This window comes from Heloderma suspectum, chromosome 3, assembly GCF_057233095.1.
Source record: "Heloderma suspectum isolate Gila_16-S chromosome 3, 16-S_ref, whole genome shotgun sequence".
Lineage (NCBI taxonomy): Eukaryota > Metazoa > Chordata > Lepidosauria > Squamata > Helodermatidae > Heloderma > Heloderma suspectum.
Window position 1 is genome coordinate 186,356,201 of NC_139460.1, and position 14,059 is coordinate 186,370,259.

At 42.4% G+C, this 14,059-nt stretch overlaps 1 protein-coding gene across 16 annotated transcripts in view; it reads right to left on the reverse strand.

The window, feature by feature from the left end:
• USP54 (ubiquitin specific peptidase 54) overlaps positions 1-14,059 on the reverse strand; it is a 225,899-nt gene that overhangs the window by 88,430 nt on the left and 123,410 nt on the right. For all 16 annotated transcript variants that reach the window (XM_084841352.1, XM_084841363.1, XM_084841348.1 and 13 more), the window contains 2 exons: positions 13,269-13,437; positions 11,711-11,881 (listed from right to left, as the gene is read on the reverse strand). In XM_084841352.1, the coding sequence (XP_084697478.1) occupies positions 11,711-11,881; positions 13,269-13,437 (340 nt within the window). The remainder of the gene's footprint in view (positions 1-11,710; positions 11,882-13,268; positions 13,438-14,059) is intronic.

A 14,059-nucleotide genomic window follows, 5' to 3' on the forward strand; every position in this document is an offset into this window, starting at 1 on the left:
ATCATCTTTATTTAAATCTCCTTTCAATGCACAGATGTTCATAGTCTTCACTTATTCCACTGCTTCAGAAGCTGGAAGATTAACACTGTCTTCTAAATGAAAAGGTTTCTGTATTGATAGAGGAGATGGGGATTTTTTAGTCTCTTCATCTGCAGGAGTCTGCTCATTAATCAAGGTGCTATTGACCTGTAACCCAGTAAAAGACATTTCTTTGTCTCTGGGGAAGTCCTTTTCTTCATCTGTTCCTCGCAAGTTCTGAGCAGCTGTCGAAACTGTTGGTAGCCTCAGTATGGCATTCTGCTCATTGTGAGGGAGGGGAAAGCAATTTTGGGTCTGTTGGCTCGAGGTGTCTTTCCCCCTCTAATAAGAGTCCATCTCTTTGCTTCACTGACTCTAAATGCAGTGGGTCTGACTCTATTATATGACAACAGTGGTTTCTTTAAGATGTCGAAAAAGACACGTGAAGGAATCAGACTGAAGTTGTATAACAACAGTTTCCTTTTTAAAATTAAACTGGGAAACTTCCGAGGTTTCAAATGCTAAAACATATTTCTTATTATAATTTGTGCTTTGAATTCTATTAATTTCTAAGAGATCAATTCTTCTCTTCGGTACCTTAAGCATGTAGCTAAGATGTTGAACTGCTAGCCTTCTGGAGCTCCAGATAGGTATATTTCCCTTATAAGGCAAAATAGTGAGAGCCACTTCAAGGGGTTGTAGTACTAAATTGCACTGCCTGCAGTTATTTGAGCATTCCCCTGGTTTATACTTTTGGAGTTATATTTTCTCCCTTCCTCCTTTAGAGCCTCAAGGCTATCCAGAAGGGTCTCAGTGTTAAACTGTGATGTTAACTCTCCTAGTTTAGCCAAGACCTGGCCAAGTCAGTTGAAGATGCATTCAATTGTGTTGGCTATTAATGAGGTTTGTTCAGCAAGGAGCATCCTGCACCACCCAAATCTAATTGAGAGCTTGTCGCCTTGGGGGCACTTTCCCCTTTAAATAAAGAGAAGGGGAAATCTTCCAGTTCTCAAGGTTCCAAATTTATTGTTTGCAGGGATGTTTGAGTTATGGATGATTCCTTCTGAGTTGATGAGAAAAAGTTGTCAATCCTACGCTGTTTGGGTGAAAGCTGCAGTCCTCCCAACTGCAACAGCATTTCAATTTTCTCATCTTTAATACTAGGAGCTACCTTTCACCATCCTTCCAATCAGTACTAGAAGGCAGCTTATACAGTTCACAAGTTCAAATCAGGAGACTCCAACAGATTTAAGATGTTTCTAACATCCAGTTATGCTCCAGATGCTTTTCACTGGTCCCACCCTCACTCGTTATAATCTGTTATCAAAAGGTTCTTGGGCAGCAACAGCTGTTAGGAATTGAGCCTCCACAGAAAAGCAGCATCCCAAAAAAACTTACTTAGCTACTTTCATGTAATTATAATTTAGGGTTGTAAGGAATTGTTTAATTTATTTTGCTTTACTTTATTTCTCTCCTCGTCTCTTCCTCTTCTTCCTCTCTTCTCGAGACACCCTTAAAGACTTTAGCTTAGCTGGCCAAATACCAGTTCTTGTCAAGGACAGAGGAAAGATAAATCCAGCTAGGAGCTTTGAATAGCTTTCTTCAGCAACTCAAAACAGACTAGTCTCCAAACTCAAGATTAGGTTAATAAAACAGTCTGATAATAGAAGTCAAAATTACAATTTAAGAACGTTAGCTTTAAAAAGCATTAACAATATTAGTCCTGTTGACTCACGAAGGTAAGTAGACTTTCAGGATTTAACAGGCGGCTTGACTCCACGATATATCAGCTTTGTTGTTAAGAAAGGGTCTTATAAAACACTGCTCAAATGTGATGAGATCCTGGTCATTCCAAATGGTTCCTTCCCTTGGTAAACTCGTTAATGAGCAAAGAACCAACATAAAAACATAAAAACAAGATAAGGCTAACTCCATCACTGAAACAAATCAATTAGGGAGTGGAAAAGTTAATTAAAATAAATTAAAAACAGATTAAAACTAAGAATTCTGGAGCTCTCAAAAAACAGAGCTAACCACATAGCCACCATCTTCCGATTATCCCAAGAATCATTATTTTAATCATGTAACCCTTCTTGTGGTCTATGATAACCACAGAGTTTTGTAGTGAGAGCGAACACTCCATTGTTTCTCTGCATTTGTATAAACAAAACTGTACCATTCTTTTGTGAAACTGTCCTTCTTTTCTTTGTCCTTTTGCTAATTTAATACTATTTGTCAATTTTTCTAATAACGCAATCTGCCATACTCTGTTGTACCATTCTTTAAGTGAGATTCCTTTTAGATATTTCCATTTGCTGGCTATCAACAATCTAGCTGCAGTTGTTAGATATCTTGTGTTTTATGTAATAAATTCTCATTATTACCTTGAAATATTCCCAGTAATGCCAAGTCTGGTGTTTTTGATATGCTGTTATTTTACTAATTTATAGAAAAACAAAGTCCCATATTTTCTTTATTTTCCCACATTCCCACATGTGTTGTGTAGTGCCTAGTTCTTTACATCCCCTTCAGCAAAATTTATTGTCATCTGAATTAATATAAGATAAGCACACTGGAGTGAAATACCAGCCTCGTATCATTTTAATAGTTTGTTCCCTGAAAGAACTGGGCATGTTTAGCCTTGAGAAGAGAAGGCTGAGGGGAGATATGACAGCGCTCTTCAAGTACTTGAAAGGCTGTCACAGAGAGGAAAGCCAGGATCTCTTCTCCATCATCCCAGAGTGCAGGACACGGAATAATGGGCTCAAGTTCCAGGAAGCCAGATTCCGGCTGAACATCAGGAAAAACTTCCTGACTTTAGAGCAATACGACAGTGGAACGAATGCCCTAGGGAGGTAGTGGGCTCTCCGAGACTGGAGGCATTCAAGGTGAGGCTGGACAGCCATCTGTCAGGGATGCTCTGACTTGGATTCCTGCACTGAGCAGGGGGTTGGACTCGATGGTTGTATAGGCCCCTTCCAACACTACTATTCTATGATTTTAGAGGATAGCGTTTTAAATGGAAATTTCTGCCAGATTTTATTCCATTCTCCTTCAGTAATTTGAATTTTCCAGTTTAGTTCCCAAACTGAGTGCAGGTTTCCAGATCTTCCCATATCTGTTTCTAATAATATTTTATAAATGTTAGAGATAACACCTGGAGGGAACAATCCTATGGCCGCTAGTCAGCGGCTAGATGGCCATAGGATATGCTGGTTTCCGGGAACCGACCTCGAAGCCCATGCTCCGAGGTCGGTTCCTGGAGAACCGACCTTACCCCCCTCCCACGCTGCCTTGCAGGGAGCTTGGAATGGCCCCACACTCCACGCTCAGAAGAGGAGTGCGGAGCAGTGAAAACTGGCCTTTGGGGGGCTGTTCCGGGGAGGGTAAGATGGATTCTTTCTGATGCAAATTCTATAGGTAAGTCTATTTTCAGAACTTTTACTGTCTTGGCCATTTCTTTTAAAGTCATTGCCACATAATGGCTGCCATTATGATTAATTGTAATGCTGAAAGGAAAGCCCCACTGATATCGCTTCTTGTAGCTTTCTAGTAAATGGTGAAACTCCTGTCCTTTTAAAAAGTTTCTGGAGCAAGGTCTGGAAAGATTAAGACAGGCTTTCCATTAAATTGTATGTCTTTTATCTTTTGTATAAATCCCTCTATTTTTTTATATCTTGCAAACAGATTATTATATCATGAGGTCTGTCAGCATTTACACTTTTTGGTCTCTATGTGCTTTTTAAAATTCTGCTTTTATTTGAAAGTCTGGCAGTAATGGCAGACTGTCCATTGTAATCCATTGTGCTAAAAAGGATTTTAGTTCCCCAGTTTCTGCTGATTCTATCAGTCCTCGTATTCTCACAGTAAGAGTGAACAGGGGGAGCAAACAGGAGTTGGCCAGGGGATTTCCAGGGGCAGAAGAGACAAAGGCAAAGAGGTAAGTAGGCTGGAGTAAGCTGGAGGAACTCCAGAGGGCTGTCATTTGTCCTTCTGAGTGGCTGTGGGCTCACCAGGTGCTCCTGAGAGCTCCAAATGAATTGGGTGTGTGTGGCCTGAGTACTCCCAGCAGCTGGGTGGGCAGGAAGCTTCAGTCTGTTTCCTGCCTCCCAGCTGAGCAGAGCAGAGGAAGCTGCTCCAGCTGGTCCAGGGACTACAGAAGCAAGCAAGCTCTCAGAGAGCGATCTATCGATCAGAGTGAGTGAACAGGGGGGGCAGGAAAGAGGAGTTGGCCAGGGGATATGCAGTGGCAGAAGAGACAAAGGAGACAAAGGCAAAGAGGTAAGTGGGCTGGAGGAAGCCCAGAGGGCTGTCCTTTGTCCTTCTGAGTGGCTGTGAGCTCACCAGGTGCTCCTGAGAGCTCCAAATGAATTGGATGTGTGTGGCCTGAGTACTCCCAGCAGCTGTGTGGGCAGGAAGCTTCAGTCTGTTTCCCACCTCCCAGCTGAGCAGAGCAGAGCAGAGTAGAGGAAGCTGCTCCAGCTGGTCCAGGGACTACAGAAGCAAGCAAGCTCTCAGAGAACGAGCAATCACAGCAAGTGAACAGGGAGAGCAAACAGGAGTTGGCCAGGGGAGTTTGGCAGGGGAGGTCAAGGGGGAGGTCCCTAACATTTTTTTAAAAAAACGTTTTTTTCCATTTATTTGTCTTGTAACACACACTTCCATAAGAGTGGGACTCTGTTTTTAACCTCCAGTGAGTAAAGGACAGGCACAGGCTACTCTAGAACAATCAGAAAGCTAGACACAACAAGGAAACCAGGCTATGGACGGACAACACTCTCCAGTGGTGGTGACCTGCAAGGTGTGTGCAACGTTTGTTTTCTTGCCTGAGAACAACATGGCCTACACCTGCAACAAGCGCAAGTTGATCATGCTGCTGGAAGAAAAAGTAAGAGGACTGGAGTGGCGAGTGGCAACCCTCCAGGGAATAAGAGAATATGAAGAGTTCTTGGACAGAACAGTGGAACAAGAGCAGCTAGAAGAGCAAGAGCAAGCTGAGGCAGAAGTGGGAAATGATGAGGTGAGGAAAAATGGAGTAGAGGATACTCTTTGGAAAAGGGTGACAGTTAGGAGCAGAAGAACTAGAAGCCACTCTGCACCAGTGGAGGCAGTGGAGCTAGGGAACCATTTCCAGGTACTTGAGACTGAGACTGGAGGACAGCCTGCAGAAGAAGAATTACAGGGGACCCTTCATGAGAATGAGCAAGAGTCTGAAAGTCAGTCAAGCAGAGGTGATGAAACCAAGGCCTGTAACAACAAGAAGAGTAGTAGTTGTGGGAGACTCCTTGCTGCGTGGGATCGAAACCCAAGTATGTCGTGAAGACCCGTGGACTCACCAGGTATGCCGTCTGCAGGGATTAGAGACGTGACTGAAGGGTTGCCTGCACTCATAAAACCCACTGACAGGTATCTCTTTCTTCTCATCCATGTGGGAACAAATGATACCGCCAAGCAGAGCTACAAAGAAATCAAGTCAGACTTTGAAGCTTTGGGAAGGAAACTCACGAACTTTGGGGCCGAGAGAGATTTCTCATCCATCCTTCCAGTAGTCAGAAGAGGGATAGAAAGGGAAAGAAAAATATTGAAATACTAAATAAACTGATTCCTACGGGGAAGAGAGATGTAAAGTTGTGGGTAAACATGGACAAAGGCTCACGCACTGCAACAGAGAGAACAGTTCCAATAGTGCCCAATAATAGTCTTCACAAACATGTAGGAAGAAAGCCAGACTATGAAGCACATGGTCTTCGATGTCTACCTACTAACGCTCAGAGTATGGGAAACAAACAGAACAAACTTGAACTCTTAATACAGGAGGGAAATTATGACTTGATAGATATATAACTTGTTCAAAAAGAATTGGAGGAACCGAAAGGGAAGTGGGGTTGCACTATTTGTGAAAAATACATATCACTGCACAGAAATACAGGAGGATGAGCTTGGTAGCCCCACTGAGAGCATCTGGGTTAAAATAAATGGAACAAAGAAAAAAAGGAACATGGTGGTCGGAGTCTACTACCAGCCATGCAATCAAGGAGAAGACGAGGATGAAACTTTTGAAAAGCAAATAGCCAATGTTTCAAGGAAGCATGATGTAGTAGTGATGGCGGACTTCTGGGCACTGCATTTTAAGAAGGATGCAGACAAGCTGAAGGGGGTTCAGAGGAGGGCAACAAAGCCCTATGAAGAGGGACTGAAAGAACTGGACATGTTTAGCCTTGAGAAGAGAAGTCTGAGGGGAGATATGATAGCGCTCTTCAAGTACTTGAAAGGTTGTCACAAGGTTGGACTCGATGGTGTTGTAGGCCCCTTCCAACCCTACTCTTCTATGATTCTATTCTATGATTCTATTACGTGTTCTGATTTTCTGCTTGTTCTAATTTCATCTTAATCTGAATATTTTCTTGTTCTATTTGTTCTATTTTATTCTTTGCTGCAGCTGCAAGGTTAAATGCTTCTGAGGCTGTACTTTCAACCGCCTCTACTCTAGCATTAGTGTATTCCAATTTTCCTTCCAAAATATCTTTCCAGTTTTCTAACATTTCTTCTTTAAGCATGGTAAATTGGAAGCCAGTTCAGCTCTCCACTCTAGCGGTTCCTCCAACGGGGATCTGCTTGTAGGTTTCTGCTGGCTGGGAGCCATCTTGCAAGGTTGTTTTATTTCTTCTTCTGATAGATCCGCTTCTTTAACTTTAATTTTAAAGAAGTCCAGTAATGTTTTTCCTCTAAGTTCAGCTGTACTTGCCAGTTTGCTGGGTAAGCCTTGTATCTGTGATAAGTTTAGATTTAGAAATCCATTTTTTTTAGTCGTTTTGTTGTTTATTGTTGAGCTCACTCAACCCATGTCTTTCTTCTTGCTCACATCCCCCCTCCCCGCCATTCAGCATTCTAAGAATAGTAGACCTCATTCATTCCCCACAAACATCAAATATATAAAAACTGCCAGTTAATTCTTGAGCATGAGGGAAATGACAAACTTTAAATTATATGCATCTACAATAAAGTATGAAAAAACCCAAGCAACTGATACTTGAGAGACTGTGGTTATGTAAGTAGTTAATCCATAGGGACTGAAAGCAATGTATTGTGTAGGGGAAACAAAGAGTGTGAGAACCATCACACTCTTTCACAATTGTGCCTTGGCTCAACTGCTCCAGGGCCACCAGCATCTTTTAATATTAACACTAATAAAACTAATGTGCACACATCTCTCAGTGTGAACATGGTTACGCTTTATTTAACTCTTTTTTTACTGATTCTCTTGCACTGCTGTCTTTCCTGGAATTAGGCCACAGCTACACAGACAGTATTCCCATATTAGCAGTTTTTCTATAAGCAGGCTTCATCCACTGGAAGAATTGCTGAAAATTTTAAGCAATTCAGCATATTATGTAATATATTAATGTGAAAAAACAAAACAAACCTGGAATGGCTGAAAATACATTTAACAATACAAGTAATGGGGCAGGGGGGTATTGATTTATTTATTTTTTTGGACATTTCCATGCAAAGCAGGGTTACAATGCACAAGAACCTTGTGCTAAGTCACTTCTCTCATTTTTTCAAATAAATATAAAACAGCATTCATACATACAAGTACTCAACTATTTCTTTGCCCATACCTGAAATCTTCCACAACAACACATTCATTCTGCTCCTTCTCTTGTGCAAGCCATGTGTAGTTTAAATTTCCTTCCACCTGAAGATGTGGCCTCTGTTCCCTCTTTCATGTGATTGGACAACTATGACCATTATTTGAGTTTCATTTGCAATTCCACACAGCTAAAGCACAGGGAACAGGAGTTCTGGGGTGCTTTCAAACAAGGCTTTTATTGTGTAACCTCAAACATGGAATTTTACAGGGCGTCCAGATAACAACGTCTTTCATTTGTAATCCTCCCATGTTTTCCCATTGCTTCTTCCATCCTTTTTCTTACCACAAAAAAAAAAAAAACATTAAGGAGGGAAAGATGAAATAGCTGCACAACATCTTCTGACTGATAGTGCTAGGAGCTGTCTATGTGGAAGCACCTATGCTCTCTATAATCACAGTTGGCGCCCCGGTTGTCTCTACTCTATAGCACACTTAGCATAATGCTTAATACACTGCAATCACATTCAAATAAAGCAAATGTACAAAGAAAAAGATCAAGCGGGTTTTCCACAAAATCAGTAATGAATGAGCTGTAATAGATTAAAAAAAAAAGAAAAATATGCAAATAATTAGAAAGGTCAAGAAATGAGAAAGAAATGAGAAAGGAAATCTTGTTTACATATCAATTCCCATTCTCTGAGGTGGCAGCAGGACACATCTGAAACAGAATGTTCACTTGGCTACAGGCAGACACCAGTTGCTCTGATAGTTGCTGTTCCCACCTCCTAGCTGAGCAGAGCAGAGGAAGCTGCTCCAGCCAGTCTTGGGGCTATACAAGCATGCAAGCTCCCAGAGAGCAAGTGATCAGAGCGAGCAAACAGGGAGAGCAAACAGGAGTTTGGCAGAGGAGTTGCAGTGGAAGAGGAGACAAAGGCAAAGTGGTGAGTGGGCTGGAGTAAGCCCAGGGGGCTGTCCTTTCCATTCTGAGTTGCCGTGTGCTCACCATGTGCTCCTGAAAGCTCCAACTGAATTGATGGGGAGGGGCTACCCATCTTCCCAGACTGAACCCTAAGGCCCCTCAACCTAAGGCCCCTCAACCCTATTAAATATATCCAATACAGTACATTTATAGAACAAAACACTCAGGAAAAAATAGTAAGGATGGTATGACAGAACAAAATTTCTGCAAGACAAAACTTTCTGAACTCCTGGATCTCATAATTAAACTTCATGGTTCAGAATGTAAGGGGGAGGGGCAATTCCCTTTCCTGCCACCTTCAAGAATGGGCACTGAAAAGGTAAGCAACAGTTCTCTTTCTCCCAACATGGTGGGGGAAGCAGTCATCATATCTGGGATGTAAACATGGATACTGCTCTGACACACCCTCCTGCCAAACACTGCTTCAGCGAAGGAAACGATGTCTGTTTTATGTCTTGTACATATTGTGCAGGCACCCACAAAGCTGCTATACCTGTGTCCTTCAAGAGAATAACTACATCCCCAGAACTGCTGAGCAAATCATTCCACTAATGAGTTGGCAGTAGTTCTATAAGCAGCAGCATGCCCTAATGACTCATAAGCTGGTATTAATATATCTTGAAATGGTGTGTGTGTGTGTGTGTGGGTGCGTATGTGTGTGTGGGTGCATGTGTGTGCGTGTGCGCGTGGACGTGTGTGTTTGGCATGTGCCTTCCCCAAGAGGTAGACTTAATGGAAGTCAAAATGACTGACATCTACCCAGCTATAACAGAGGTGGGGAACCTGCGGCCCTCAAGACACTGTTAACTACAACTCCCTTCATTGCTGACCATTGTCCATGCTGGCTGAGACTGATGAACGTTGGTAGTCCAACAGCAACTGAATGGCCACAGGTTCCCCACTCCTGTGTTAGAATATCAGGCTTCTAAAAAGGACACATCAGACAAGAATATGTGGATGATACATAAGAAATGGACCTCCCTACTTCAGGTACAAGGTCTGCAATATGACTGTCATTTTGCCTTTTAAAATATTAGCAGTAACTCCTTTTTTAAATCCAGCACTGACTGAACCATCTCATTTCTTGGTTTGATACTTTACTCTTCACACTAATGAGCTTGCAAGATCAGTCAGTTTCTGCATCATGAGTGTCAGCAGTTGGAAAAGGTGGCTTAGTAATTTGGGGAAAGGGTATAAATTGGGAAAAGGGTATATTTTTTACTGGCTGAAACATAATATTGTCTGAATACTTGAGGATGGAGTATCCACTCTGACTAGTTAAGGGTCTAAACAATGAGCCAGTCGGCCAAGCTAATCTCATTTCCACTATGAGAATAAGTGGAAAGGTGGCTAAATCTCCTCTTCCACTGTTTGCTCTCCCTGTTCACTCACTCTGATGGCTCACTCTCTGGGAGCTTGCTTGTTTGTATAGCCCCTAGACCAGCTGAAGCAGCTTCCTCTGCTCTGCTCAGCTAGGAGGCAGGAAACAGACTGAAACTTCCTGCCCACACAGCTTTTGGGATTACTCAGGCCACACCCCCTCAATTCAATTGGAGCTCTCAAGAGCAGATGGTGAGCACACAGTGACTCAGAATGGAAAGGACAGTCCCCTGGGCTTACTCCAGTCCACTCACCATTTTGCCTTTGTCTTCTCTTCCACTGCAACTCCTCTGCCAAACTCCTGTTTGCTTTCCCTGTTCACTCACTCTGATCGCTCTGCAAAACTCAGGGTTCTTCCAAATATTCCCTGAAGGGCAGGCAGGAACAAAGCTAGCTCAGGATTAGGGATGTCAGAGGAACATCTGGGGAATCAGATCCACTGAGTTTTTGGCAGCTCAGCCCCCCGGACATCGGCTCACTGACTTCTGCAGCTGCTGCTGTGCACAAACCCCTCACACTCTCCTTGCCGGTGTGGGCATCAGCAAGAAGAAGAATAGAATCATAGAATAGTAGGGTTGGAAGGGGCCTATACAACCATCGAGTCCAACCCCCTGCTCAATGCAGGAATCTAAGTCACGGCATCCCTGACAGATGGCTGTCCAGCCGCATCTTGAATGCCTCCAGTGTGGGAGAGCCCACTAGGTCATTGGTTCCATTGTTGTACTGCTCTAACAGTCAGGAAGTTTTTCCTGATGTTCAGCCGGAATCTGGCTTCCTGGACTTGAGACCATTATTCCGTGTCCTGCGCTCTGGGATGATCGAGAAGAGATCTGGGCCTTCCTCTCTGTGACAACCTTTCAAGTACTTGAAGAGCGCTATCATAAGAGTGTGAGAGGTTTGCACACGGTGGTGCTGGCAGTGGCAGCCAGTGGCAGCAGTGGGGAGGAAGGCCTCCTTTCCCTTGCTGCTGTCACTGCCTGCCACTGCCACCATGCACAAACCCCTCATACTCTCCTTGCTGATCCTGACACTGGCAAGGAGAACGCAACGGGTTTGCACATGACAGCGGGGGGGACTTTCCCCCTTTTCAGAAGTGTGTTTTTCTGCGAATTGCACTGTAATTTGCATAGACTACAGCTGCAATTTGTGCAAATTACAGCCACAATTTGCCTAACTTGAGCAAATTGTGGCTGTAATTTGTACAAATTATGGCTGTAATTTGCAGAAAAACACACTTCCACAAAAGGGGGAAAGTTCCTGGATTTCAGGAACAAGCCCCCGGCTCGACTCGCAAAGGCACTACTCAAGACTCAGAGCCACTCCTCAAAACCATGGCTGCTTCATTCCTTCCATCCTCACCTTCCCCAATCAGGGAAAGCTGACTTGGGACTCAGTCGTGTGTAGAACAGTTGCTGCTCCAGGCACCAGCTGAGTCCCTTTGCCCCTTGCTTGCAATCCTGATTCGTACAAGTGGCGTGTGAAGCTGTCATGTGACTTGGTGATGCCTCGAGAAGCTGCCTTTCTCTGTGCAGAGAGGTATGCAGAAAGGCAAAATAGGCAGGATGTCAGGGGACAGGGCCTAGGGGAGGGGCTTTGGGAAAGGGGCTGCCCCCAGAACCAATCCTGTTCCCTACCCCTGAGCTAGAAAATATGTCACGAGTACCCTATTTTGATCCATCTCCACAGTGTTTTTCAAAATGACCTCTATCATATTTGCTCTGTCTGAACAAAAGGATTACCTGTGTCCCTGCTGCTTTGTGAAGCTGCATCATTTTCCATATTGTAAATGACAGTTCCTTGAGAATCAGAAGAGAAGTGACTGACCAAAGATTCATGGTGAGAGTGTTTATAGGGATAGCTGTCTGTAGAGGAGTCTGTCCTAGTGTCACTTGTGATAGAAGGCTCGCGCCCTGTTAAAAGGAAACCACATGAGAATGAGAACTACAAATTCTAAAGGACTAAGTCAGAATGTAGGATCTGGGAGACAGAAAATAAAACAACAGTAACAATAATGTACAAGATGAAGTATAAGCATCACTCTGTTTATGAATCCTGCAGTGGAGCTGACAACCTTTTTGCTATTGATCAAATCTATTTTCCTCAAAAGCACAGGGGAAAGATTATTCACCTTACAAGATACCTTCTTTAACAAAATGTGTCTAATATTCTCATACTCTCCCCGCCACACACACACACACACACACACACACACACACAATCTGATGGAAAGTTCTTATAATGCTTCTGAAAGATGCTCTGGCATTGGCAATCATTCTGGAGAAGGGAGTTCCATTACCAACATTGAGAAAACCTTTCCCTGAGCCTTTGCTGACTGACATGGATAGCACTGAAAGAAAATACCCTTTTTTCTTCCTCAAGAACAGACATTTATGGGAAGTTTCTTCAAGGGATGTTTCTTCAAGGGAGGAAGGAGGCATTAAATATCCTTTAGGATATAGTATAGCATTCCAATAATAAAGGATGGGCATACAAGTGGGTAGCAAGTCCTTTACTGAGGGATAATTAACTGCAGAACCTCCTACCAAATGCAGCATCAGCAGAGGCAAATACACTGAAATCATAGTGCTGATGGGAGAGTAATTGGGCTCAGAGGAAGTTTCCTCTAAGCCTAATTTACCCAAAGATCAATATGTTGTCAGGGAAAGTAAGGGTAGGCAAAGAAATATAGAGAAACACTTCCCCTCTATTCCACCCTGCTCCACTGTAATTCTTTGTGGGTTCCCAGTTGTGTTCTCTAATTATCTCTAAATATGAAAGCTGAGATTCAGAGGATTATGCTAAAACTCTTGGATTCTGCACAAGACCACAATCTGCATTGTGGCAACTAACAACCACAAAGGATTCCAAATCCCATTGGAATGTAAGGATAAAAATTATATCTTCTGAACACATAATCTTTTGCATAGTGGATAAATAGTTCTGTCTGAATGCATAATATGAACAAAGCCATGTATACTTTATAGCAAGAAAAGGTCAACGTTCTATCTCAGACAAGCTGAATTTCTGCAACCATTATGAAAATTAAGAAAGCTCATCAACTTATTTATTTTACATAATTTACTCTGCTCCATTAGCCATGAGGTTGGGCAAAGACCTTTGCAGAACAATGAAACCCCAGTATCTGTCCACTAGTAATATTTTCTTGCCACTCCTCTGGTTTCTGATATTTCACCTGGCATTGTTCATTGCTCTTATTGATAACACACACATCATACATCTTGGTGATTGGCAAAAATACAGGGAAAACTCTGAAATCAAGGAGTTCAAAAAGGTTACCTGAGTCTTCACTATCATAGTAAGTCCTGCTATACTGTTGTAGATCCACTTGCATGGGCAGGTCCTGTGTTGATACTGGAGTTCCCCTTGGGTCTGCATAAAGTAGTAGCAATGGCTGATAATGCCCTTTAATGCACTTGGTCACAACATCTTTCCACTTGGGACCTATCTGAAATATTTTTAAAAAGTCCAAAACACATCTTAGCAGCTGTTACCTGTTTTTATTTGGAATTATGATTTATTTTACATGCTGCCTGTCATCCTAGATTTAGACTGAACTTATGTTGCATTGTAGTATTGAAGATACCACCTTCAAAAAGAGCTCTCTTGAAGGACTATTTAATGCTCAAGGTCAAAGTTCAATGTATGGGGAAAAGTCATAAAAATCTGAATGCCTTTTCTTCCCAGTATTGCCTATAAGTAAATCTAAGAAACATTTAATACTTTCAGAGTTTTCTTTTCTTTTGTTAAAAAAGGCCATGCCTTATAAATATTTTAATGATAATTAGCATTGTATCACTTCTTTTGCCTGCCACCATACCACAAAAAACAATATTGGCCTTGACACATAGCTGAGTAGGAGCCCAGCATTGACTGACAGTGAAAAAACAATTATTATCTTGCAAGCACAATCAGAAGATTTAACATATGAATAAAAGAATGTTTTAAGCTATAAAATAAGTTTTTAAAATCTTAGAAATGAAAGTTATATGCTAATTAATATTTACTGCTGACAAAAAGCACATAAGGATTAAAAATTAGATTGTCCCAACTTCTATGGAGCAAACTCC